Source organism: Gallinula chloropus (genome assembly GCF_964237585.1).
Source record: "Gallinula chloropus genome assembly, contig: HAP1_SCAFFOLD_51, whole genome shotgun sequence".
NCBI classification, from domain to species: domain Eukaryota; kingdom Metazoa; phylum Chordata; class Aves; order Gruiformes; family Rallidae; genus Gallinula; species Gallinula chloropus.
This window is the reverse complement of record NW_028168423.1, coordinates 1,025,170-1,052,653: the sequence shown is the minus strand read 5'-3', so window position 1 is coordinate 1,052,653 and position 27,484 is coordinate 1,025,170. Positions and strand designations below refer to the sequence as shown.

Sequence of the window (27,484 nt, the reverse complement as noted above, 5' to 3'; positions counted from 1 at the left end):
AGGAACAGAGAGGCAACGGTCAGGTGAAGGAGACACGTGGAAAAGGCTTTGTGCTGTCCCTGCTGCAAGGAGACCCTCAGCACAGCCCTGAAGATCTGCACATAGGACACCACAATGAACACAAAACACCCAAAAGCTAGACATGCTCTGATTACAATTTAGCTGAGGTAGGACCATGAGTGAGAGAGCTTGAGGATCTGGGAGATTTCTCAGAAGAACTGGTCACAGGCATTGCCCTTGCAGAGGGGCAGTGACAATGTATTGGCTGTGGGGAGCAGAGCACTGTGAAACACAACACTGTGACAGTATTTTTAAGAAGGGAAATAAAAACCAGCAGCTGCTTTTTGCCACCAGACAAAGGAGTGAGAAAGTGTAAGGGACTTTGCAGAGAACAAGGTCGGTGATGTAGGAGGAGAAGGTCCTCCGAGCCTCATTGCAGAGATTCCCCTGCAACCTGTGGAGAAGCCCATGGTGAATGAGGCTGTTCCCACACAGCCCATGCTGGATGATGTGGAACAGTGATTCTACTTGCAGCAGCCAGAGGTCCCCAATGTTGAGCATGTGAGGACACTGAAGGAGGCTGTGACCTCATAGGAAGCCTGTGCTGGAGCAGGTGGAGGACCCACGCTGGGGCAGTCTGTGATGACCTGAAGCCATGTGGGAAGGACTCACGTTGGAGGGGTTCATGGAGGACTGTCTCCTGTGGGTGGGACCCAATGCTGGAGCAAGGGGAGACAGTGAGGAGTCCTCCCCCTGAGCAGGAAGGAAACAATGTGTGATGAACAGATCCCAACCCCCATTCCCTGTCCCCCAGTGCCACTCAGTTGGAGAGAAGAGAGAGTTAGAGTGAAGTGGACCCTGGGATAAGAAGGGAGGGTCGTAGGTGGGTGTTTAAAATTTCATTTCTCTAGGTTTTTTTTCTCTTTTCTCTGCTCTCTTTGGATTGAGTAATGAATTAGATTGATTTTATTGTTGGTGTCAAGTCTGTATTGCCAGTGAGAGTAACCTCCCCCTGTGCTTCTCCCTGCATGATTTCTCTCTGTCCTGATCATTCTGCTCCCAGGCAGAATGATCTGAGAGATGAGGTCATAGAATGATCCCCATGAGGCCTGAGACACCAGAGGGACCCTACATGAACTGGTCTTCTCCTGCTGAGCCGGGCTGGGCTACTGAAATGGAGGGAGCTCATGGAATCCCGACAGCACTGCAGAGAGACAGCTCTGTCCAGGAGCAGCTCCTCTGCCAAGCACACAGGGCTGGGGACACAGCCTGTAGGCACTGAGGGGACCCTGTGAGGCTGAGAGAGCTGATGGATACTGAGAGCTCACTGGAGGAGAGAGGTAAAAAGACTTTGCTTTGAACTCTTTGCTCTTGGTGACTGGGTGGGAAGTGGGAGCTGAGCTTTTCTCGATATCTTTGCAGAAGGCAGTGCAAATTCATTGGTCATTAGGACTTGTCAGATAACCTCCTGCGTCCTGCACACACAGATGTTCCCTGGGGCAGTGCTCTGATGCCAGGAGGGGTCTGCAGAGCAGAGCTGAGCACAGGGCAGGTGGATGAGGTCTGTGAGCACAGAGCAGGAGGTGAGATGGGCAAAGAGAAGGATCTGCAGAGACAGCTCCAGGCAGCAGAGGCACTGTCAGGGAGGGAGAAGGAGCTGCTCCCAGCAATGCCATGGCAGTGGGGATTTGGTACCTCCCTGACATCCCCCTCAGTGCTGACAATTTCCCTCACTGACCTCCTGGTTTCTGCCACCCAGCACAGACTCTGCACCCAGAGTTCCAGGGTTTCAGGCTGAGTTTTGTCCTTGGCAGCCTAACCCACAAAGAGGAGAACCCCCTGAGTGCCTGTCTGTCTGTCCCTCTCCTTTCAGCCTTGGGTGGAGCATTTCTCCCTGGTTCCTCTCCTGTCCTTGCTGCCTTTGTCCCCTGGTTACCTGGGGCTCTGGGCATGTCCTTTGGTGGGGCTGACCTTGAGATGACCCTCACTTCAGGACCCCAATCTGTAGGACTTCCCTCTTTCCTCCAGTGGCAGACTCAAGCCAGCACAAAGTAGAGCTCCCAAAAGGGACCTGACAAAAGTCTTCTTGAATACAGAGACTCAACCTGAGGGCATTCCCTAAGTAGTGGAAGGGATTTTCCTCAAAGAAAGATTCCCTAATTTCTCTCTGCCTTTTCCTCCTTGGACAGGTCTCCACACTTGATAGCAGCAGATGTCCAACAGCAGCAGCTCCATCAGCCAGTTCCTTCTCCTGCCCTTTGCAAACACACGGGAGATGCAGCTCTTCCACTTCTGGCTCTTCATGGGCATCTACCTGGCTGCTCTCCTGGGCAACTGCCTCATCATCATCACCATAGCCTGTGACCACCACCTCCACACCCCCATGTACTTCTTCCTCCTCAACCTCTCTCTTACTGACCTTGGCTGCATCTCCACCACTGTTCCCAAAGCCATGGCCAATTCCTTGTGGGACACCAGGGCCATTTCCTACACAGGATGTGTTGCTCAAATATTTTCCTTTGTATTTTTGATCTCCACAGAGTATTTTCTTCTCACTGTCATGGCCTATGACCGCTACATTGCCATCTGCCACCCCCTGCACTACGGGACCCTCCTGGGCAGCAGAGCTTGTGTCCACATGGCAGCAGCTGCCTGGGCCAGTGGGTTTCTCCTTGCTGTGCTGCACACAGGCAATACATTTTCACTGCCCCTCTGCCATGGCAATGCAGTTGACCAGTTCTTCTGTGAAATCCCCCAGATCCTCAAGCTCTCCTGCTCAGATGCCTACCTCAGGGAAACAGTGGTCATTGTGTTCAGTTCCTGTCTACTTTTTGCCTGTTTTGTGTTCATTGTGGTGTCCTATGTGCAGATCTTCAGGGCTGTGCTGAGGATCTCCTCACAGCAGGGATGGCACAAAGCCTTTTCCACCTGCCTCCCTCACCTGGCCGTGGTCTCCCTCTTTGTCAGCACTGTCGTGTTTGCCCACCTGAAGCCCCTCTCCATCTCCTCCCGATTTCTGGACCTGGTATTGGCATTTCTTTACTCGGTGTTTCCACCAGCAGTGAACCCCCTCATCTACAGCATGAGGAACCAGGAGCTCAGGCATGCTGTGTGGAAACTGATGACCAGTAGTTTCTAAGCAGCAATGAAGTGCTCATCTTCTTCTGCGTATCTCTGACCATGAAACCCATCTTAGGACCAGTGTCTATTTAAGAGGTTTTAATTCTTTTAATATTTTTTTGTCTTTTATCGTCTTAAGTTTAATAACGTGCACGTTCATCCTATTCCTAACACAGTATCTCCAGAAGGCTGAAGCACCTGCACTACAAAGAGAGGCTAAGGGAGCTGGGCTGGTTCATTCTGGAGAAGAGAAGGCTGTGGGGGGACCTCATTGCAGCCTCCCAGTAGCTGAATGGAGCTTATAAGCAGGAGGGGATTCGACTTTTTAAATGGATAAACAATGGCAGGACAAGGGGGAATGGATTAAAACTAATGGAAGGAAGGTTTAGATTAGATATTAGGGGTAAGGTTTTTACAGAGAGAGTGGTGAGGGGCTGGAACAGGCTGCCCGGAGAGGGGGTGGGTGCCCCATCCCTGGGGATGTTCAAGGCCAGGTTGGATGGGGCCCTGGTCAACCTTGTGTAGATCCAGGCCTGAGGTTGGTGTCCCTGCCTGTGGCAGGGGAGCTGGAACTTTATGATCTTTGGGGTCCCTTCCAACCCAGACCAGTCTGGGATTCTATGATTTTATGATCTCTAGGTCTTCTCTGCTCCAGACACTACGAAATGACAAAGTATGCACACTTTCAGCATGTCTGCCTTCAAAGGGACACAATTTTTCCTTCTTTTTGGTTTCTTTTTTTTTTATTTTTTTTTAACTTTACAAGCAACTCTTCATCTACTAAATCATTTGTCTACTTGTCTGGTGTGCCAATGCTTTCCCCCCAGGACAGAATGGGAATTGACAGTATTGGTACCCAAGGCAGCAGAAGAAATACTCACCTTCCCCTGTACCTGTCTTACCTCCAGTCTGTCTCTTTCATCTCTATCATCATGCAGGTGTTTCCACCTATCCTGATGATGTGGCCATGCCCAAGGACAGCTTTTCAGCAGACTAGATGGACGTATCCTCACTGAATTCCACCTCCACTTGCTCTTTGGTCATTCAGTCTCCGGTTCCTCTTTGAGATTCAGAGTGTTGGAAAACATCCCATCTTTCAGAAGTCAAATGAACTGTTCTGTCAGGAGGTCAGTTTGTTGTTAAGTGACCTTTATATGTACCTGATTAAATCTGTTCTGTGAGAGAATCTCCTCTGAAAGCTGACCCCTTTCACACGCTGCTTGGCCGTGTCCTGTTTAACTGCTGTTTGTTGTCAGAGAAATCTGTCTGTGCCTGTGAGCACAGATGATGCCAGGAAAAGTGTTTGGAGTCCCAGGAAGTCAGTGAGGGAACTGCTGGGCTTGGGGAAGAGCAAGGTTCTCCAGATAGGGTTGGATCTGAAGAGACTGCTTTTCCTGCCAGTCCAGATGTCCTTAGGAGACCTCTGCCCCAGCCCCCATTGCAGCATGCTGCTCAACTTTCTTCCATGATCTGAGATGTGACAGAAACATTTTTTCCTATGAAAAAATCCTCCATTGTGAAACTCCTTTGAAATTTTCATCACTCAAATAAAACCTCTCCAAGTAGTTGCACAAGTCTTAAATTTTTTAATTAAAATATGTTGAAGAGCCATGGTTGTAAGGGCTTTCTGTATGATTAATGAGCCCCATGGTGTCTTTTCTTCTGAGTCCACAGACCTCAAGATACCAAAAGGAGATTCAAGAAACCTCTCAAGAATTTAAGTCAGGAGTAATGCCCAAAGTACCTTGAAGCATTAACAGGCCCCAGTGGCAGCCATTGCTGACATGGTCTCGTTAGGTCAGACAACTGGAGGCCATGAGGACAAACCCAGGCAAAGCACAGGCAGCTCTGATACTGAGGACACCCTGGCTTGGTCTGGTGAAGCAGCAATGCCAAGTGCTGACCCCCAGCCCCTGGACTGGGAGATCCTGACCCTCAGCTGTGTCTCAGGGCTCTTCCTTGGGATGTGGGGAGTATGACCCCATGGAAGGACAGTGGTATAATACATGGTGTTCTCCCATGTGGCGGGTGCAAGGAGGCAATGATGCTCCATGGCCACAAGGACAACGTTTCTCCTCTGAGGCCTCTGTGGCAGGGCCATCAGCCACAGCCAAGGGGGCAAAGACCTCGTTTCTATCAGGCCCTGTCAGCTTGTCCAGCACTCTTGGCCATCTGTACCACAGTCCATCCTACAGTTCCCTACACCTGTGCCTGTTTCCCTGCAGGCACTTTATCCCCTTCCCGACCATGTTCTCACCCCATGATGTCCCTGCCCATACTGCTGTGTCTCCATACTTGCCAGCTGTTCCCACAAACACAAACCCACCAGCTCACCCACTCTTCCTCAAAGTGACATTTTGCACCACAGCACTGCCCTCAGAATGACATTTCCTTATGCTCATGGCCACTCTGACCTTGAAAGCTGCAGTTTCACGTGGACTTCCTTTCTTATGTTCTTTCCCTGTAGCACAAAGAGGGCTGCCCTCAGGCTGCACTTCCCCAGGCTAAAGAAGCCCCAGGTCTCTCAGTCTCTCCATACAAGACCCCTAACTGTAACTGGTCAGACTTTCTGTGACCACACGAGGGTTTCTCCACATTCCACCAGACTGGGGAGCCCCCACACTGGGACTGGCTGCTCCAGAGCTGTCTTCACTGATGCTGAGTCCAAATGGACAAGAAGGGCCCTTGTCTGCGTGGCCACACTCCTCCCAGTGCAGCCCAATGTGCTCATGGCCAGATTCCTGTTCAGCACCTCTGACTGCTATGGCAGCCCCTGCAATGCCCAAATTCTTCTCCTTGCAGCCTGTTCTCCACCTGTCATGTCTGAGCCTGTCTTGATGTGTGGTTGTTGTGCTGGAATCTTTTGTCCTGGTTTCATTCCAGCCAGGAGCTGGACATCAAGAGGCCACGTTCTCTCTAGGAGGATGATGTGGGGTGGGAGGGATTGGAGACAGGGGGAAGGGAGGGAAATGAAAACAAAAACCATAGTAAAACATACAACACTGGTGATTCCCAGTGCAGTTTCTCACCAAACCACACAGCTCAGGCTGTACAGCTCAGAGCCATGTGCTCCTCCCTCCCACCAGCCCCCTTTATGCTGAGCTTGATGAAATTGGCATGGAATACTCTCTTTGGCCAATTTTGGGTCACCTGTGCAAGTTTGTCGAGGTCTGTTTGAAGTCAAGCCCTGTCTTGTTAACAGTTCCTGTGTTCTTGAAAGTGTCTCTCCAACTTGTGGTGCCTCCAATGAAATGCCAGCAATAGGTGTTACAGACCCTGTGACTCCATTGCTGGACGAATGTTCAGCATGTTGGATGTTGGACTATGGAAGAGCCAGAAAATGACATCTGGCACTGTTAGGACTGTTCTCTTGGCTGGGAATTCATGAGCCTCAAGATTTATGGGGCTGCTTGTGTACTCCTGGGAGGTTTCAGGCCAGGAATATCTGCCATCCCTCACACCTTTTGCTTGGGACGTACTGCTGGACGTTTAACAGGTTGGAAGGTGGGCGCTGGTATAGATGGAACATATAGCACCATATTACTACCCTTAACCTGCCCTTTTACCCCCAAAATTCCCTTATATCCACCCCCAGAACCTTTGTACAACATCCCCACACCCCTCCCATCATCCATGGGTGCCCCCACAATTAATTCTCCCAGCACCCCTGGTGGCCCCCTGTCATGGTTTCACCCCGGCTGAGAGGCAAGATCCATGCAGCTGCCTGCTCCCTAAAGGAAAAGAGCTGGGGAAGAGGGAAGGTGGGGGAGGGGGGGACGGGGGTGAGAGGCAAGGGAAGGGAAAAGGAAGGGGCAAATAACCCCAAAACCAAGAAACTAAGAGGCCTATGGGTTGGGATAAGGATAGTTTACTAAGATAACAGAAAGATACAATATAACAATGCTGACAGGACTTTAGAGCAAAAATATATGAAACTGTTGATACACAATGCAGTTTCTCATCAAACCCACAGCTCAGGCCGTGCCACCCAGAGCCGTCCTGGAACCCGACCGTCCCCCAAGAACCGCGCGTCCCGGAGCCGCCCTCGGCCTTCCTCCCGTCAGCCCCCGATATCCTGAGCAGGACATAATTGGCATGGAATACTCTCTTTGGCCAGTTTGGGTCACCTGTCCTGGCTTCGCCCCTCCTTTCTCATGAATCCTGACCAAAACCAGGACAACTTCCTTTCTTATGTTCTTTTCACGTAGCACATGAGGGCTTCCCCCAGCCTCCCCTTCCCCAGGCTAAAGAAGCCCAGGTCTCTCAGCGTCTCCACACAATACCCTTATCTGTATCTTGGCAGATTTTGTCAGACCACATGACAGGGAGCCCCGCACTGGGACTGACTGCTCCAGAGGTGGCATTGTCTGTGCTGAGTCCGGATGGACAAGAAGGGCCCTTGTCTGCGTGGCCACAGTCCTCCCAGTGCAGCCCAATGTGCTCATGGCCAGATTCCAGTTCAGCACCTCTGACTGCTATGGCATCCCCTGGAATGATCAAATTCTTCTCCTTGTGACCGCTTCCCCATCTAGTCATGTCTGAGCTGCCTTGATGTGTGGCTGTTGTGCTGAAACCTTTTGTCATGGTATCTTCCTTGAAGTTTTAAGAGAAGGTTTAAGAAGATTTGAGAGAGAGAGAGAGAGAGAGAGAGAGTGCAGCAGGGGAAGGGGGTGTGGATTTCCACACCCCCCAGCTAAGAAGGAAAACATTTCAGAGGAACTGATTGAAACCCCATTCCCCCAGACCCTGCCCCTCCCTGTGCCACTGTGGGGGGGGATGATGGGAGAAAAATCATGACTAAAGTGAAGTCTGCCAAGAAGGGAGGGATGGGGGAAGGTGCTTTAAGACCTGGCCACTCTTCTCTCTACCTGACTCTGGTGTCACTGGGTGTGTAGCTGTAGTGTCATAAATTAGTTTTCTTTCCTTTATTTTGTGCTGAGTCTGTTTTTCTCATGACACTAATTGCAGGGTGATTGCTCTCTGTCCTTATCTCAAATCCTAAGCCTCCCAATATCTATGTTCTCCCCTTTCTGGATGAAAAGGGAAGTGATAGGGGGATTTTGATGGGCATTTGGCCTGTAGCCAAGGCAAAACCACCGCAGACTTCAACAGACCGTGGAGGGGCATAAAGTCCCTGTATATAACATGAAAAACCTGTTGGGGAAGACACTCTGGGATGTTCCTTCTTCAGACAAAGGCAAACCCATTCATGGGATTGCTTTTGCTCAGGGACCTGGGTGCACTTGGTGGGGGATAAGAAAGGATGAGGAAGTCAAGTGTGTACCCCAAGGGGGTTTAGTTCTAGGAAAGGACAGCCAGTAAATTTTTGGTGTATAACTAAATCTGTCCATGGCAGATGTTCTACATAATAGATCAATGATGTTATGAATGTCCCCAATACTCTGAACATGTAAGATCCGGTCTTGATGTAGATGGTGTAGAAAAAGGGATGGATAATGTCCTGGTTCTGGCCAGGTGAGAGTTAACCTCCCCAAGCAGCCAGCACAGGTGATCTGAGTTCACCTGGGCTATTTTCCATACCACCTGACACCACTTCCACATAAAAGAAGCTGGTTGGGGAAGGGTATGAGCTTGGTGCCTCCAGAAGAGTCAGTCAGTCAGTCAGTCAGTCAGTCAGTCAGTCAGTCAGTCAGTCAGTCAGTCAGTCAGTCTGTCTGTCTTTCCTTTCAGGCAGTACTCTATAATTGTCAGGTAAACAAGGTACCCTGTGTTAGCACTGGGTGTAACTGGCCATTATTGTTCTACATTCATGGTGAATTTTGTCAGTAAGCTGTCCTTATCCCATCCTGTCATGGTGGAAAAGCATTGCCATTACAGACAAGTACTCCAGTTGTTCAGCTGATGAAAACATTCTTGTAAAAATTTTATTAATAAAAGGGGGAAAAAAGAGGAAAATTATGGCTCTGTGGAAGCAGACATGATGCAAAGAGAGCACAGCTCATCCTTACACAGAAGAGCAGGTGATACTGCATTAGCAACGGGATGAACGTTGACCATGTTACTACAGCTTAGACAAACTAGAGAGAAACCAAAAACTACCAACTAAAACCCCTATTAAATATGAACTGATCATAACAGGAGTTACATTCTCAGCGGTATTCAGAAGACAAGCAGTTTATTGCTGCTTGGAAACATCCAGTCATCAGTTTCCACATGGCACCCTTGAGCTCCTTGTTCCTTATGCTATAGATGAGGGGGTTCACTGCTGGTGGAAACACTGAGTAAAGAAATGCCAATACCAGGTCCAAAGATAGGGAGGAGATGGAGGGGGGCTTCAGGTGGGCAAACACACCAGTGATAATAAACAGGGAGACCACAACCAGGTGAGGGAGGCAGGTGGAAAAGGCTTTGTGCCGTCCCTGCTGCGAGGGGATCCTCAGCACAGCCCTGAAGATCTGCACATAGGACACCACAATGAACACAAAACAACCAAAAGATAAACAGGCACTGACCACAATGACTCCAGTTTCCCCGAGGTAGGCATCTGAGCAGGAGAGCTTGAGGATCTGGGGGATTTCACAGAAGAACTGGTCAACAGCATTGCCATGGCAGAGTGGAACTGAAAATGTACTGGCTGTGTGCAGCACAGCATTGAGAAACCCACTGGCCCAGGCAGCTGCTGCCATGTGGACACAAGCTCTGCTGCCCAGGAGGGTCCCGTAGTGCAGGGGGTGGCAGATGGCAACATAGCGGTCATAGGCCATGACAATGAGAAGATAGAGCTCTGTAGAGATCAAAAATAAAAAGAAAAAGAGTTGAACCACACATCCTGTGTAGGAAATGGCCCTGGTGTCCCACAAGGAATTGGTCATGGATTTGGGAACAGTGGTGGAGACGCAGCCAAGGTCAAGAACAGAGAGGTTGAGGAGGAAGAAGTACATGGGGGTGTGGAGGTGGTGGTCACAGGCTATGGTGATGATGATGAGGCCATTTTCCAGGAGAGCAGCCAGGTAGATGCCCATGAAGAGCCAGAAGTGCAGGAGCTGCAGCTCCCGTGTGTCTGCAAAGGGCAGGAGGAGGAACTGGCTGATGGAGCTGCTGTTGGACATCTGCTGCTGTCAAGTGTGGAGACCTGGGCAAAGAGGAAAAGCACAGTGAGACGTTAGGGAAATCTTGTCTGAGAAAAGCCTCTTCCACTTCATAAAGAATATCATGAGATTGGCTCTCTGTATTCAGGAGGACTTTGGGAATGTCCCTTTTGGGAGGTATATTTGCTGCTGGCTTGAGCGTGCAACTGCTGGGAGGAGGGTCAGCTGTGGCTCTGGAGAACTGAGTCCTGCCTGGCAGCAGTCAGTAAATAGAAGGATGGTGTGATCTCAGACTAAATCCCCTGTGGATGGGAATGAGCTTTTCAGCACTGTCACTCCAGTTTCTCCCGAGGGCAGAGCAGAGCTTTGGTAATGGTGGGACAAAGGCAGCAAGGACAGGAAGGGAAACAGTGAGAAACAGTCCAGCCAGGGCTGCAAGGACAGGGACAGACAGACAGGTACTCGCAGGTTTCTCAGACAGAAAAAGTGGAAGTCTTGTCTCAGAGTCTGTGCTGGGTGGCAGAAACCAGGGGGTTGCTGTGGGAAAGTATCAGCACGATGGGTGATGTTAGGGAGGTACCAAATCCCCACTGCCAGGGCATTGCTGGGAGCAGCTCACTCTTCCTCCTTGCCAATGTATCTGCTAACTGCAGCTGTCCCTGCAGCTGCTTCTCTTTGTCCATGTCACCTCCCAGTCTGTGCTCACAGACCTCATCCAAACTGCCCTGTGCTCAGCTCTGCTCTGCAGACCCCTCCTGGCATCAGGGCACTGCCCTGGGAACCTCTGTGTGTGCAGGGCTCAGGCAAAGCTACAAAGTCTTAATAAGATTTGAGTTTTCATTGCATATTCTTTGGGAAGAAATAAGTTCTCATCTACCACAGCACAGCCCACAGGAGAGTGCAGACAGTGCCTTGCAGGAAAATGCTTTCTTGATTTTTTTTTCAAAGTCCCTTTGGAATGTGTCAAGAATCAGCTGGAGCTGGAAGTAAAGCTGACCCAGGCAGCATTTCCTTACAGAAGAAGGAACCTCTGCTGCCCTTCCCTGGGTCACTCCTTCAACCCACAGCTGCTGTCTCTATCACTGTGGAAAGCCCACAAGCCAGGCTGAGTTCTGACCCTGGCAGCAGCAGAGTCACTGCCCCAGCACACAGACCCAGGGGCACAGGGACCCTGCTCACAAGGACAGCCCTGGGCACCTCTCAGCCATGCCCAAGAGAAGACAGCTGTCCTGCCCTGTCCCTCTGATGGGGCACAAGGGCATCCCTTCCAGGCAGCACTTTCTGGTCCTATAGAGAACCTGTCTTCCTGACGGACCCCACACACTGTCCCATGTCCCAGCTTTAGGAGATCCCTCCAGGAACAGAACCTGCATTGCCCTGCAGCCACAGACATACCAGGCAGAGTGCTGAGGATATTTCTCCTCCAGTGAGCTCTCAGCATCCACCAGCTCTCTCAGCCTCACAGGTCTCCCCTCGGTGCCTCCAGGCAGTGTCCCCAGCCCTGTGCACTTGGCAGAGGAGCTGCTCCTGGGCAGAGCTGTCTCTCTGCAGTGCTGCAATATTTCTGAGCTCCCACTGTCCATCCCAGGAGCCCAGCCCAGCTCACAGCAGAGGAGCAGGTGGAGACATCATACTCTCCATTCCCTCTGGACTCCTCCCTAGAGCTCCAGGGAACTTTCTTGGAAAGAAACTGAAGTTCTCACTGACTTTCCCTCCCTTGTCTGGGAAGAAATCCTTGTGTCCAGCAGAGTCCTTTCTCCTGATCAAACCAGAGCTGGGCAGGACAATCACCTTTCCTTCTCTCCCTAGGAGACAGGACGCCCAGGCAGGGACAGGCAGGGGTCTCTGACCCCCTGCAAAATTTAAGGAGCATGGCTGCCTGGGACCTGCTGGGAATTAATGAGGGTGGAGGCCAGGAGAGAGTTGCTCAGACACCAACCTCTGTTTTCACCTGAAGGGCCAGAGGTTGTCCAAGAGGCATGAGTGGGTTCAAGGTCCAATAGAGCAATGCTGAAAAAGAGCAGTGCCTGGGAGCAGCATTTTTGAGCCTGGTGGGGAATTCCTTTGGCCAAATAACAAGACACCAGATGGTCACAGTTAGGACCATCCATACCCAGAGGCACCACATGTCCAGCAGCAGTTCCATCAGCCAGTTCCTCCTCCTGGCCTTTACAGACACACTGGAGCTGCAGCTCTTGCACTTCTGGCTCTTCCTGGGCATCTTCCTGACTGCTGCTCTGGGCAACAGTTTAATGATCATTGTTACAGTCTCTCTAACATTTCCTCCTCCCTCAGCATCCAGTCCCTGGCTGGCAGAGTTTGTGAAAGGATTTGGGCAGGTCGTAGGGCAGTTATCACCTCCTACAGCCTGTGACTTTACAGCTGCACAGGCAAACAACCCTGGCAAACTGACACGCCACCTGTTCTATGGGTGCCTTGACTACATCATCCCAATCCCATCCCCATTCCAATCCCATCCCATCTGTCCTGGATCTTGCCAGGGCAGAATTAACCTCCCCAGGCAGGCAGCACAGGAGAGCTGAGTTAGCCCAGGCTGTTTTCCACACCATTTGACACCACTCCCCCAGAAAAGGGGCTTGTTTTGAAGTTACTGCGTCATAACTGGGTATAAGTGAAATTCACTGTGGGCTGTTCGCCTTTCTTGGTGGTTTGGTCAGGAAACTGTCCTTAGGCCAGCCCACGGAGGCTCTGTCTGTTTCTCCTGTGGGAGTGAGTAAGCAGCATGTGCTGCTCACCCACTGGTTAAAGCTGAACCACCACTGACCTTTTTGGAGCCCAAGGTGGAGCCTGAAGGTTTGTGATAACGGTAGAGGATGAGGTGAGGGGTGCTTTCTGCTCCCATTTTCCCTTTAGGCTTTTTACAGCATCTGTTGAGAATGTTGACTATCCCTGGGATGTTCAGACCAGCATATGTGTCTTGCTCTCTGTCCTCAATGTCTGTCTGGACCTACGTGTTACCAACAACTGTGCCAAGAACATTGCCAAGAGGTCTTCCCTGGGCTGAAGGGTCAGGGGTGGCATGGGGTGTGGGAGAGCATGAAAAAATAGCTGGACAAGAAAAACAGATCCAGAGGCACTGTGGCTGCCCAAGCCTCAGAAACCAACACCACAGCTGAGCCAGAAAGGACCCTTACAACAGGCACTGGAGCTACCCAGGCCTCAGAGAGTGCAGCTCCCGCAGTCTCCCCAACAAGCACCATGGGTACTCAAACCTCAGAGGCCAACCCCAGAGCTGATCCAGACAGCCAACCAGTATGAATGTCAGTCACCTGTATCCAGAAGAAGAAATACATGGAGAAATCAGTCCTCATCGTGAAAGATGATGATGAACTGGGACCATTGCAAGGACCTGAAGAGGCAATACCAGAGGTTATAACCCGATCCTTGTCCTTGAGTAAGCTGAGAGACATGAGAAAAGACTTCAGCCACCTTCCAGGGGAGTGTATCATCACCTGGCTACTGTGATGCTGGGACAATGGGGCATGCAGCAGAGAGAAGGCAGGGAGGCCAAGCAGCTGGGATCCCTGTCCAGAGAAGAAGGCAGTAACAAGGCAATTGGAAGGAAGTCTCAAGCTCTCAGCCTCTGGAGGTGACTTCTATCAAGTGTAAGGACAAGGTACCAGTTCATTGAAGATGTTGTGTATTGGCCAGACCAGTGGATGACCATGGAGAGAGATGTCCATTATCTGAGGGGATTAGCCATGTGAGATGATTTAGTGTGATCCTGATGATCTGCAGCTCTGTGCATACTGGGCATAGACTTCCTCTGGAGAGGGCACTTCAAAGACCCAAAAAAGTACCAGAGGGCTTTTGGAATAGCTGCCTCAGAGCCAGAAGACATTGAACAACTCTCTCTTCTGCCTGAACTGTCAGAAGACCCTTCTGTTGTGGGGCTGCTAAAGGTTGAAGAACAGCGAGTACCAATTGCTACCATGATGGTGCACAGGCAACAATACCACACCCAACAGAGACTCCCTGATTCCCATTCAGAGAGTCAGGGAGTGATTGGTAGAACCCGCTCACCCTTCAACAGTGCAATCTGGCCAGTGCAGAAGCCCAGTGCAGGGTGGAGGCTGACGCTGGACTATCATGCCCTGAATGAGGTCACGCTGCCTCTGAGTGCTGCAGTGCCAGACATGCTGGAACTCCTGTATGAACTGGAGTCAAAAGCAGCCAAGTGCTACACTTCAACTGACATTGCAAATGTGGTTTTCTCGTCTCCTTTGGCAGCAGAATACAGGCCACAGTTTGCTTTCAGTTGGAAGAGAATCCAGTACACCTGGGATCGACTGGCACAGGGCTGGAAACACAGCCCCACCATCTGCCATGGACTGATCCAGTCTGCATTAGAGCAGGGTGAAGCCACAGAGCACCTACAGTATACTGATGTTTCATGGCATGGGACAGCACAGCAGAGGAAATTTTTGAGAAAGGGAAGAAAATGATCTGAATTCTGCTAAAGCAGGTTTTGCCATCAGACAAAGTAAGGGCAAGGGACCTGCTTAAGAAATCCAATGTTTAGGAATAAATTATCAGGATGGGTGTCATCAGATCCCAGTGGATGTTATCAATACAATTGCAGCTATGTCTCTATCAACCAGCACAAAGGAGACACAAGCTTTCCTAGGCACTGTGGGTTTCTGGTGAATGCATATCCCCAGCTATAGTCTCATTGTCAGCCCTCTCTACTGTGTAACCTGGTAAGAGAATAATTTCCAATGGGGCCCTGAGCAGCAACAGGCTTTTGAACATATCAAACAGGAGAGAGTTTGTGCAGTAGCACTTGGACACGTCCAAACAAGGCCAGTTGTAAAGAATATGCTCTACACTGCAGCCAGGGAGAATGACCCTACCTGGAGATTCTGGCAGAAAGCACCAGGGGAGGCTCAAGGGCAGTCTCTCTGGTTTTGGAGTCAGTGCTACAGAGGATCCAGACACTGTAACAGAAAAGGAAATACTGTCAGCACAGGAAGGGGTTCGAGCCACTTAGGAAGTGATTGGGACTGAAGCCCAGCTCCTCCTGGCACCCCGATGGCCGGTGCTGGGCTGGATGTTCAACGGGAAGGCCCCTCCTACACACCATGCCACTGATGCGACGTGGAGCAAGTGGGTCACGTTTATCCCACAGCAGGCTTGAATAAGAAACAAAAACACCCAGGTACCCTGGAAGTGATCACAGACTGGCCAGAAGGCAAAGATATTGGAATATCATCAGAGGAACAGGTGCCACGTGCTGAAGAGACCTCACTGTACAGTGAACTGCCAGAAAATGAGAAAAAAATATGCCCTGTGCACCGACGTGTCCTGTGGCATTGCTGGTAAACATCAGAGGTGGAAGGCTGCTGTATGGAGTCCCAAAAAACAAATTGCAGAAGCTGCCTATGGAGAAGGGAAATCCAGCCAGTTTGCAGAGGTGAAAGCCATCCAGCTGGCTTTAGACATTTCCAAAGGAAAAAAGTGGCCACATATGTAGCTCTATACTGATGCCTGAATGGTGGTCCATGGCAGATGGTCTAAATAAAAAATGATGTTATGAACCTCCCAAATACTCTGAAAATGTAAGATCTGGGCCTGGTGTTGAAAAAGGGGTGGATAATTTCCTGGTACTGGACAGGCCATAGTTCACCTGCCCAAGAAGCCAGCACAGGTGACCTGAGTTTGCCTGGGCTGTTTTCCACACCACCTGACATCACTTCCCCATCCAAGGGGCTGGCTGGGGAGGGGTGGTCCTAGCATGGTGCAGCACTGTTATTGTTGGGTTTGTAAGGTACTCTCTGTGCTATCACTGGGTGTGAGTGCAATTGGGGCTGTTATTGTTCCCTTTTTATGGTGCTTTTGTCAGTAAACTGTCCTTCTCCCAACCCACAGAGACTCTGTCTGTTTCTCCTCTGGGAGTGAGTGAGCAGCATGTGCTGCTCAGCCATTATTTGGGGCTGAACCACCACAGTTTCCAAGCCATAAGCAGTGAGCTTCTTGAGGAGAAGGTGGTGGGAAACTGTGTCCAAGGCCTTGCTAAAGTCAAGGTAGAAAACATCCAGAGCCCTTTCCTTGTCCAAGAAGCAGGTCACCCTGTCATAGAGGGAGATTCAGTGGGTCTAACAGGACCTGCCCTTATGAACCCAAGCTGACTGGGCCTGATCACCTGGGGGTTCTTCATGAACTGGATAATGCTGTTCAGGATGATCTGCTCCATCAGCTTCTCTGACACTGAAGTCAAACTGTCAGGCCTGATCATCCTTCTGTCCCTTCTTACATAGGGGGTTACGTTGACTGATTTCCAGTCAGCCAGGACTGATGGAAAGTGGCTTGGTGAACCCCCCTTGCCATCTCTTTCAGCACCCTTGGCTGCATCCCATTCAGCCCCGCAGATCTCTGCACATCTCTGTGATGCAGCAGGACCATCTTCTCCTGGATAGAGGTGGGGTCGTTGTGCTCCCTGTCCCTGTCTCCCAGCTCCGGGAATTGGATTCTCTCTGGACAACTGCTCCTACTACTAAAGACAGTGGCAAAGATTTCATTAAGCACCTCAGACTTGTCCTCATCTTGCCACAATGTTTCCTCCTGAATCTGATAGGGGATGGAGGGTCTCCCTGGTCTTTCTCTTTTTTTTTAATGAAGACCAGATGAATTTCTAGTTTGGCTTTGGACCAACAATGAGGAGAAACTCTCACCCTGTTGTTCTTCCCTCAGCATTACACATCCCATGCTGCCCCAGGAAGAGCCCTGAGCAATGCCTGAGGGGCAGGACCTGTCTTCCCTGGGGCTGGGGGTCAGGGCTTAGCCTTTCTGCTTCATCAAACCAACCCAGGGCTTTCTTCAGCATCTCAGCTGCTTGTACTTTGCCTTTGCCTACCAGCCAATATGGCCTCCAATTACCTGTTCTAACGAGTCCCTGGGGAGGCTCAGCCAGCAATGGCTCTCAGTGGGACTCATTAATACGTAAGGTACTTTGGCTTCTACTTTTGACATGGAGTTTTTGTGTAATCTCCTCCCAGTATCTGAGCTTCAAGGACTCAGCACCAAATGCACCCCAGGGCTCATTAAAATTAAAAAGCAAGCCCTAACGAGCTATGTCTCTTTGTGTAATTATCTTCAAGTCTTCAAGAGATGTACAGATCATTGAAGCTGTTTCAAAGGGAGCTAAGAGTAAAATTGATTTATTTTTAAGGGTATAGGTTATTATTTTCACTTTAGAGGAGAGGTGACAACCCCTCACTGAGATTGATCCAGGGTGCCTCCTAAGGAGATCGGGACTAGTCTGAAAAAGTGTCCTTTGAGGTCTGGCGCAGTGGGGACAACCTTGCTGCACATCTCCACACACCCACCATGACTCTCACCAGCCAACTGGGACTTGCATCCCTTGTCCTTACATCAGGTCTCTCTGCTGCACTCCACAGTGGGGCATTACAGCCCCTCTGTACCAGCTCCCCTGCTTTCCTTAGAGAACTGGCTGCACACAGGCAGCACAGAGGGAGTTATTTTTCCACCAACACAAGAAACCTGACAAGATTCACCATTAAATTCAACACTCCTCACTCTATGCCAAGTGCAATCTGCCACCGATGAGGTTCACATTCCACAAAGCTTAACTCTGTGAGAGATTTTCTAGTGAGGAAGGAGACCATGAAATCACAACTCAAGAGCTGGCTAAAGACAGAATGAGTCAGACAACTGCCAGAAAGGCAAGGGTTTAACTCCCTGAAACTCAGAGCAGCAGCTGGATGGTTGAGAGGTGTCTGAATGGTCCAAGGGGAAGTGAAATTCAGAGAGCAACCACAAGTGCTGGTGTGCGGATCCACTGCTAACTGATGATTTCACACATGATCATAGAATCTCTTCCAATTGCTTGGAGATGGCATCCAGAACTAGCTGTTTCATCACCATTCCAGGGATAGAGGTGAGACTGACTGGACTGTAGTTACTTGGATCCTCCTTCTTGCCCTTCATGAAGACCAGACTGACATTGGCTATCCTCCAGTCTTCAGGCACGTCTCCTGTTCTCCAAGACCTGTTGAGGATGATAGAGAGCAGCTCAGTAATCACCTCAAGTTGTCATCTACAGACTCCAGGAGTCTCCTGGATCTCTTGCAGCTTGCTGTGTGGTTTTCCCTGCAGATGTCTGGGTGGTTCAAGTCCCCCATCAGGATGAGTGCCTGCAACAACAATGCCTCCTGCAGCTGAAGGAATAAAGCCTCATCAGTAGTCTCACTTTGATCAGGTGGCCTGTAGTAGACCCCTATCACCAGAAGTCCTTTATTAGTCCCATCCCTTATTGAGACCCACAGGATCTAAAACTGCTCCCGACAACTTCTCTGAGAGAGCTCCTCACAGCCTATCCACTTTGTAACATAGAGGGCAACTCCCCCATGCTTCCTACCTAGCCTATCATAGAATCATAGGGGTTGGAAGGGACCCGGAGAGCTCATGGGGTCCAACCCCCCTGCCAAAGCAGCTCCCCAGCTCATATTGCACAGGGTGGCGTCCAGACGGGGCTGGAATCTCTCCAGAGATGGAGACTCCACACCCCCTGGGCAGCCTGTCCCAGGGCTCCCTCACCCTCACTGGGGAAAAGTTCTTCCCCATGTTGCTGGGGAACTTCCTATGCTCTGACTTGCAGCCATTGCCCCTTGTCCTGTCCCCACAGACACTGAAAAGGGGCTGCCCATTCCCCCTGCATCCCATCCTTCAGATATTGATAAATATGAATAAGGTCCCCCCCTTAGTCTTCTCTTCTCCAGGCTGAACAGCCCCAGCTCCCTCAGCCTTTGCTCACAGGGGAGATGCTCCAGGCTCTTCACCATCTCCGTAGCCTCCTCTGGACTCTCTCCAGGAGATCCCTGGCTGTTTGATCCCAGGGAGCCCAGCACTGGACACAACACTCCAGGTGGGGCCTGATCAGGGCAGAGCAGAGGGGGAGGATCCCCTCCTGTGACCTGCTGGCCACACTCCTCTTGATGCCCCCAGGATCCCATTGGCTCTATTAGCCCCCAGAGCACACTGCTGGCTCATGGGCACACTGTCACCCACCAGGACCCCCAGGTCCTTCTCCTCAGAGCTCTTCTCCAGCAGGTCACCCCCAGCCTGTCCTGATTCATAGACTTATAAAAAGGCGATACCCTTCTCAGGGGTGTTCCAGCTGTGGGAATCATCCCACCATGTTTCTGTGATAGCAACTAGATCATAATTTTCCAGTGACATCACAGTTTCCAGTTCCTCATGCTTGTCACCCATGCTGTGTGCGTTGGTGTGAAGATACTTCAGCTGGGCTTTCTGACTCACCACCTTTTTTGAGAAGCCCTCCCTCAAACCTCTGGGAGGAATATGAAGTTTTCCCCCACTGCTTCCTAGAGGGACATTAGAAGGTTCAGGAAGGGGGGTCAGCAATGTTACCTCCTCTGAGGAGTATCCAGAAGTTCCTATGGGACATTTTAGAGGTATTTCCCTACAATCTCATAGAATGACAGCATCCCCAAGCCCTTCTCTATCTCATTGAATTCTGCCCTCTTCATCCTTCGAATCTAGTATAAAGCTAGAGGCTACTTGCTCTACCCTAGCAAGCCTCACTATATCCCCTCCCCTCTTCCTACCTAGGTTAAAGCCCTGTCCATGAGGCCAGCTAGCTCTTGAGCAAGGATTCTTTTCCCTCTTGGAGAGAGGTGACACCCATCTGCAGCCATCAGGCCAGGTGCTGAGTAAACCACCCTGTGACTGAAAACCCCAAAGTTCCTGAGGTGGCACCAGCCCCTCAGCCACCTATTCAACACCTCTACTTGCTCAGCCCACTTCGTGTTCTTCTCTGCCCCAGATGGGATAGAAGAAAACACCACTTGCACTCCCCCTCCCTCAATCAGCCTCCCTAATCCCCTGAAGTCTCTCTTGATACTTCTCAGGCCTCTCTGAGAGATGAACTGCCTGCCTGAACAATGAGTAATGGGCAGTAATCAGAGGGACGAACCAGATCTGGGAGTTTTCTAGTTGTGTCCTTGATCTGCACCCCAGGGAGGCAGCACACTTCCCTACGGGTAGGGTCTGGCCTGCATATGGGGCCCACTGCTCCCTTGAGAAGAGAATCCCCAACCAAAATCACCTTTCTGTCTTTCCTAGTGGAGGCAGCCTTGAGGCGTGGAGTTGATTTCCTCACTCTTGGTATTCTCTTAGTGGGATTGTCCCTGACGTTCCCATTTGCCTCCTCTTCAACTCCCAGCACCTCAAACCTATTGTTTAGGGGGACCTGGGGAACCAAGGTAGGCGGGGAGGAGGTTTGCCCATGGTGGTGAACCGGAACTATCTTCCAACCCTCTCTGTCTTTCTGGTCTCCCACTTCTCCCCATTCTGCCTGACAGGGTTGGGGATCCATCATTTTTTGGGGAAAATTTCCCTGGTGAATTCCCCTCTGGCATGCCAGGGAGTCACTCCACAAATCAATCTCCCTCTCACACTCCCTAATGCTTCTCAGTCTCTCCACCTCTTCCTTGAGCTCGGCCCCCATGCTAAGCAGATCTTCTACCTGCTCACACCTCACACAGGTGAGGCTGATGGACACTCTAAATGTCCAGCAGTATCTCCCAAACAAAACATGTGAGGGCTGAAAGATTTTCCTGGCCTGAAAACTCCCCATGTACACTACAAACAGGACCACTGAACTCGGGACTCAGGGCTTCCCTTGCCGAGGGATCGGTCCCAACACTGCCTGAATTCATCTTTGGGCTCTTCCAGCATCTGCCTTTGAATATGAAAAACATACACCCATTTCACCAAAACAAAAGCTGCAAGGCCTGAAAGATGTTCCTGGCATGAAACCTCCCCAGGGACTGGATGAGAAGCATGGGTAACCTTGGGGCTCAGGGGGTTCCTTGCCAAGGGACCATTCCTAACATTGCCTGATGTCATTTCAAGACTCTACCAGTGACCATTATCAAGACTAAAAAAAATGGCCAGCAATAACTCCCCAAATAAAAGGTTCAAGGTCAAAAAGGTGTTCCTGGACTGAAACCTCTCCAGGTAGCCCACAAAACACCCCAAAACTAAACAGGTACTAAATACAAGAAGACCAATCTCCCTGGGGTAGGCATCTGAGCATGTGAGGCTGAGGATCTGGGGCACTGCAGAGAAGAACTGGTCAACAGCATTGCCCTTGCAGAGGGGTAGGGATCATGTATTGACCATGGGCAGCACAGCACTGAGAAACCCACTGCAGCTCCCGTGTGTCTGCAAAGGGCAGGAGGAGGAAGTGGGGAATGAAGCTGCCCTTGGACATTCTCTGCCTCTTTGCATGAAGCCCTGCGCAAGGAGAACAAGGCAGTGAGAACTTGGGGCAGTCTTCACTGAGCAAAACGTTCTCACTGGAGACCCAAGGACTGCCTCTCCCTGTTCTATTAGACATCAGAAAGGACTTTTTTGGGATGTGCATTTCCTGCTGGCTGAGGCTGCCACTGGCTGTCAGGGGCTCTGATGGGAGCTCTCCAGGTGTCAGTTTGTCCTGGCAGCAGAAGGTCTGTCTTTATTGATCTATATGATCTTTTCTGGATGGTGGTTCCCACTTCCCTGAACTGCAGAGCAGAGTTTTGTAGATTTGTTTTTCCTGATTTTGTTCCTGTGAAACACAGAGAAATGCCCAAATGCTCACCTAAACCCCTTCCTTTCACAGGGGGGAAAGAGTCACCTCCCTGTCCCTGCTTGGATGTTCTGTCTCATGGGGAAACAAGGAAAGGTTATTGTCCTGCCCAGCTCTGGTTTGATCAGGAGAAAAGACTCTGATGGAAAGAAGAACTTCTATGCAGCTGAGGAGGGAACATCAGAGATGAGATCATAGAGTGATTCCCATGAGGGCTGAGACACCAGGAGAGAGCCTACAAGAACTGGTCTTCTGCTGAGCTGGTCTGGGCTCTTGGGATGAAGGGAGCTCATGGCAACCCGACAGCACTGCAGAGATACAGCTCTGCCCAGGAGCAGCTCCTCTGCCAAGCACACAGGGCTGGGGACACTGCCTGTAGGCACCGAGGGGAGACCTGTGAGGCTGAGAGAGCTGACGGATGCTGAGAGCTCACTGGAGGAGAAATCTCCACAGCCTCTCCCTGGTAGGTCTGTGGGTGCAGGGCAGTGCAGGTTCTGTTCCTGGAGGGATCTCCTAAAGCTGGGGCATGGGGCAGTGTGTGGGGTCTGTCAGGAGGACAGGTTCTCTCTAGGAGCAGAAAGTGCTGCCTGGAAGGGATGCCCTTCTGCCCCATCAGAGGGACAGGGCAGGACAGCTGTGTGCTGGGGCAGGGACTCTGCTGCTGCATGGGCCAGCACTCAGCCTGGCTTATGGGCTTTCCACAGGGATGGAAACAGCAGCTGTGTGTTGAAGGAGTGACCCAGGGAAGGGCAGCATATGATCCTTCTGCTTTAAAGATAATGCTGCCTGGGTCAGCTTTGCTCCCAGCTCCAGCTGATCCTTGAGAAATTCCAGAGGGACTTTGAAGAACAGCATCAAGGAAGCATTTTCCTGCACGGCTGAGTCTTTGCTTTGACTTTTCCTCTCCTGTGGGCTTTCTCCCCTTATGTATATGAATGAAAACTTGATTATCATTAAGACATTGGAGGACCTCCTTAGCCCTGAGTTTCCCCGGGGCAGTTCCCTGATGCCAGGAGGGGTCTGCAGAGCAGAGCTGAGTGCAGAGCAGGTAGGATGAGGTCTGTGAGCACAGAGATGGAGGTGACATGGGCAAAGAGAAGCAGCTCCAGGGACAGCTCCAGGCAGCAGAGACATTGGGAGGGAGAAGGAGATGGTCCCAGAAATGCCTTGGCAGTGGGGATTTGGTACCACCCTAACACTACCCCGCAGTGCAGACACCTTCCTAAGGTGACCCCAAGGTTTCTGCTACCCAGCAGAGGCTCTGCACCTACAGTGCAACTAGGGTTTCAGGCTGAATCTTCCCCTTTGCAGCCCAACCCCCAGTGAGGAGAAACCCCTGAGTGCCTGTCTGTCTGTCCCTGTCCTTCCAGCCTTGGCTGCAGCATTTCTTGCTGTTTCCCCTCCTGTCCTTGCTGCCTTTGTCCCACCATTACTTGGGGCTCTGGGCACATCCATTGGTGGGGCTGGCACTGAGCTGACCCTCACTTCAGGACCCCTTTCTATAGCTCCAAAGCTCTGCTCTGCCCTCAGGTGAAATTGGAGTGACAGTGCTGAAATGCTCATTCCCACAACTGACCTTTCTCCGTGCAGTGGCATGCTCAAGCCAGCGCAAAGCAGACGTCCCAAAAGGGACCTGCCAAAAGTCTTCCTGAGTAAAGAGACTCAAAGTGAATAGGAAGAGGCTCTCTACAAAGAGTTCCTTATCTTCTCACTGTGCCTTTTCATGCTCTAACAGGTCTCCACACTTGACAGCAGCAGATGTCCAACAGCAGCTCCATCAGCCAGTTCCTCCTCCTGCCCTTTGCAGACACACGGGAGATGCAGCTCCTGCACTTCTGCCTCTTCCTGGGCATCTACCTGGCTGCTCTCCTGGGCAATGGCCTCATCATCATCACCATAGCCTGTGACCACCACCTCCACACCCCCATGTACTTCTTCCTCCTCAACCTCTCTCTTACTGACCTTGGCTTCATCTCCACCACTGTTCCCAAATCCATGGCCAATTCTGTGTGGGATACCAGGGCCATTTCCTACACAGGATGTCTGGCTCAACTCTTTTCCTTTGTATTTTTTATCTCCACAGAGCTCTGTCTTCTCACTGTCATGGCCTATGACCGCTACATTGCCATCTGCCACCCCCTGCACTACGGGACCCTCCTGGGCAGCAGAGCTTGTGTCCACATGGCAGCAGCTGCCTGGGCCAGTGGGTTTCTCTATTCTCTGCTGCACACAGTCAGTACATTTTCCCTTCCCCTGTGCCATGGCAATGCTGTGGACCAGTTCTTCTGTGAAATCCCCCAGATCCTCAAGCTCTCCTGCTCAGATACCTCCCTCAGGGAAATTGGACTCATTGTCGTCAGTGTCTGTTTAGCTTTTGGGTGTTTTGTGTTCATTGTGGTGTCCTATGTGCAGATCTTCAGGGCTGTGCTGAGGATCCCCTCGCAGCAGGGACGGCACAAAGCCTTTTCCACATGCCTCCCTCACCTGGCTGTGGTCTCCCTGTTTCTCAGCACTGCCATGTTTACCTACCTGAAGCCCCCCTCCATCTCCTTCTTATTTTTGGACCTCATATTTGCATTTCTCTACACAGTGTTTCCACCAGCAGTGAACCCCCTCATCTACAGCATGAGGAACCAGGAGCTCAAGGATGCCATGTGGAAACTGATGACTGGATGTTTCTAAGCAGCAACAAACTGCTCATCTTCTGCGTATCACTGGTCATGTAACTCACATTAGGACCACTCTGTATTTAGTTGGGATTTTTAGGTGCTGTGGGGCTTTTTCCTTCTATTTTGTCTCTGATGTAATAATGTTCATCCCATTCCTCATGCAGTATCTCGTGGTCTTGTTTGAGTCAGACATGGCAGCAGAAGAAACACTCCCATTCCCCTGTACCTGCATCACCACCAGTGTGTCTCTTTCATCTCCCTCGTCATTCAGGTGTTTTCACCTCTCCTGATGGCACAGTCCTGCCTAAGGACATCTTTTCAGCAGACTGAAAAGTATGAACTTCACTTTGATCACAGGTTTCTACCTCTGCAAGCAGAGCAAGTCCCTTTGCCTCCTCATCCCATCATTTATCCCTACCCCTTGCTAGGTGTTTATGCTGAGCACTAACTTATGGTCTTTCCACATAGCACAAAGTGGGTTTCCCTCAGCCTCATGTTCCCCAAGCTAAAGAAGCCCGGCTCTTTCAGCTTCCCCACAAAATATCCTCGTGTTCCTGTTAGACAGGAAAGTTACTCGTGCTGAGAGGATTTTGGTAATCACATTCTCAAAAACACAGTGGCCTTGAAGACAGGGGTACAGACTGCCCTAAACCAAGAAGGAGTTTTGGGAAGGTATTTGTAAGTGAACATGTCAAGAACCAGCCATAATAGATGGTCATCAAAGGTAAACTAACAATGGTTAGCTATAAGATATGCTTGTGGGAACTCATCATAATCACTAACCAATCAGTGTGGTGTGAACAGTGTGTGTAGCCAATTAGCAGTGTTTTAGCTTGCCACGTTTGCAGTAACAAATGTCTAGAATCTGTGTGATTTCACCCAATAAACGGCTTCACCTTAATTCATATCGAATTGCGTGTTGCCTGTAATTGTGGGTTTCCCAATCACCAGTCAGAAACCAGTTAATTCAGTTACAAACTTATTTTTATTAATTTTGCAGGCGGCAATTTAGCAAACAGCACTGGGCGGATGGAGAGTCTCAGCTCTACCAATGGCGTGCACCGTCCCTTTCCGAATTCAGGTTTTTATAGTCTTTAAGTTATGGGTCCCAATTGTTTCACTGAGGCTTCTTCAGCACATGCGCCAGTTGTTGTTAGGGGGTCGTCTTCCACCTCCTGGTGGTCGACGGGATGAAGTTGCTCCTCTTCCTCACTTGTCCCTTAGTTGACCCCTCTCCCATATTCGGTCATCTTTAACAGCAAGCTCATTCATTGGCTACTTGATTTCTATGGTTTCCACTTCTCAGTTACCTATAACTCAGTTCTATGCTTCGTTAGCAACTTACAATATACGTTACACAATCATTCTTACAAAATCAGAATGTTATGACCTGTTTCAAGGTACATGTGGTTTACTGAACAAAGGCTCATCTATCACATTGCCCATCACTGATCTCTGCAGATGGTGACCCCAACGTGATCCTGAAACCACGACCTGAAGCTGAGACCGACCTGATCCTGAAACCAGGAGCAAAGAAACCAGCGAAAATCTGGAGGACAAGAGCATCTGGAAAAAATCCCTGCAGTGACCAGACAGCACTCAGGGGCAATGGAGAGAAGAGAACACAATGCTCTGCAGCAATATGCCTGAGAAGGTGAGCAGCTGGTGCGGCTGTGGGGAGTAAGTTACCTAGTGAGGAAAGGGCCATAGCCAGGATTTTAGCAAAGAGCCTTTCAAAGAGAGACATAAAATACGATGAGCCGACGGTGGGGTGTCTGCTGTGGTGGTGTCATGATCGTGGAGTTTTAGTTGAACTGCAGTTAGTGCTCAGCATAAACACCTGCAAGGGGTGGAGATAAATGATGGGATGTGGTCAGTAGGGGAGATGAGGAGGCAAAGGGACTTGCTACTGCTTGGAGACTTGTGATTTCTACTCTGGAGGACATAAAAGCTCTCACGGCAATGGCACGCCCTGCTGTGAAAGTGTTTGAGACCCCAGTCCCAGGTCTGACCAGCCCCCCCCACCCCAAGACTACAAATACTAAGAGACAACAGCTAAAGCACCACCAGTCAGTGTTGTCCCCATGACACCTCCGGAACCTGTGGACACTGACAAGGAGCCTATGGACACAGACAAGAATCCTATGGAGATGGACCAGAATCCGCCCTGCCAACCATCAGATCAAGGACCCACTTCATCTCTATACCCACCGCTACTACCCACTCCTCCCGACGAGCTCAGCAACACACCACTGTCTCCTGATGACCCAGAGACTCTGCAGAGACTGCTCGTTGGAGCCTGGGCACATAAGGTGGCATCAGAACAGGAGAAATCAGGGTGCTGGGTGCCTTGGCAAAAGTGACACAGAAGTGGGAGACACGCCCTCCCCCTCCTCATCCCCCATCCATCCAGAGTGGATGTGGCAACTTGCGTCTTGCAATGTCGTTTCTCTGAGGGGTCGGTTTGCAGTGTTTGTCCATATGTGATGCAGGTTCAGGGATATGCTTAGCCAACTAGGAGCAAGGCTGGTTACTAAGCAAAAGGAATTTTGATGGCAACCATCAAAACCCCAAAAGTGGGCAGCTTATTTTTAAATTAAGCTGGAAAACAAAAATCCTCATTTGGGTTAATTACTGTCTGCTTACTCACAAAACCACTTGCCCACCTACAACATTTAATACAGGAGCAACTGACTAAGGGACATATGAAGCCTTCCACAAGTCCATGGAATATGCCTATTTTTAAAGGATTGTTTTTTTCACTATTCCCTTACACCCTGATGATTATGAAAAATTTGCTTTTTCAGTCCCTACTATAAACAAAAATGAACCCATGAAAAGGAATCATTTGTAGTGCTCCCACAAGGCATGAAAAATTCACAAACTGTGTGCCAGACTTATGTAGCCTGGGCACTTGTTCCAGTACAAACACTGCATCCTGACCTGATCTTTTATCATTACATGGTTTATATATTGGTTGTGGGAAAAAACTTGGACATTGAAAGTTTAAT

The 27,484-nt window shown here is 50.4% G+C and overlaps 2 protein-coding genes across 2 annotated transcripts in view; one reads left to right on the top strand and one right to left on the bottom strand.

The window, feature by feature from the left end:
- Positions 1-27,484, bottom strand: part of LOC311204468 (olfactory receptor 14C36-like) — a gene marked incomplete at both ends in the record, with an annotated part of 35,290 nt that overhangs the window by 3,071 nt on the left and 4,735 nt on the right. The window contains one exon of the mRNA XM_084280891.1: positions 9,434-9,647. Within this exon, the coding sequence (XP_084137017.1) occupies positions 9,434-9,647 (214 nt within the window). The remainder of the gene's footprint in view (positions 1-9,433; positions 9,648-27,484) is intronic.
- LOC311204471 (olfactory receptor 14A16-like) lies at positions 23,563-24,486 on the top strand (the record flags this gene model as incomplete). Its single annotated transcript, XM_084280894.1, has 1 exon — positions 23,563-24,486. One exon carries the CDS (start codon positions 23,563-23,565, stop codon positions 24,484-24,486), a length of 924 nt encoding a protein of 307 aa, XP_084137020.1.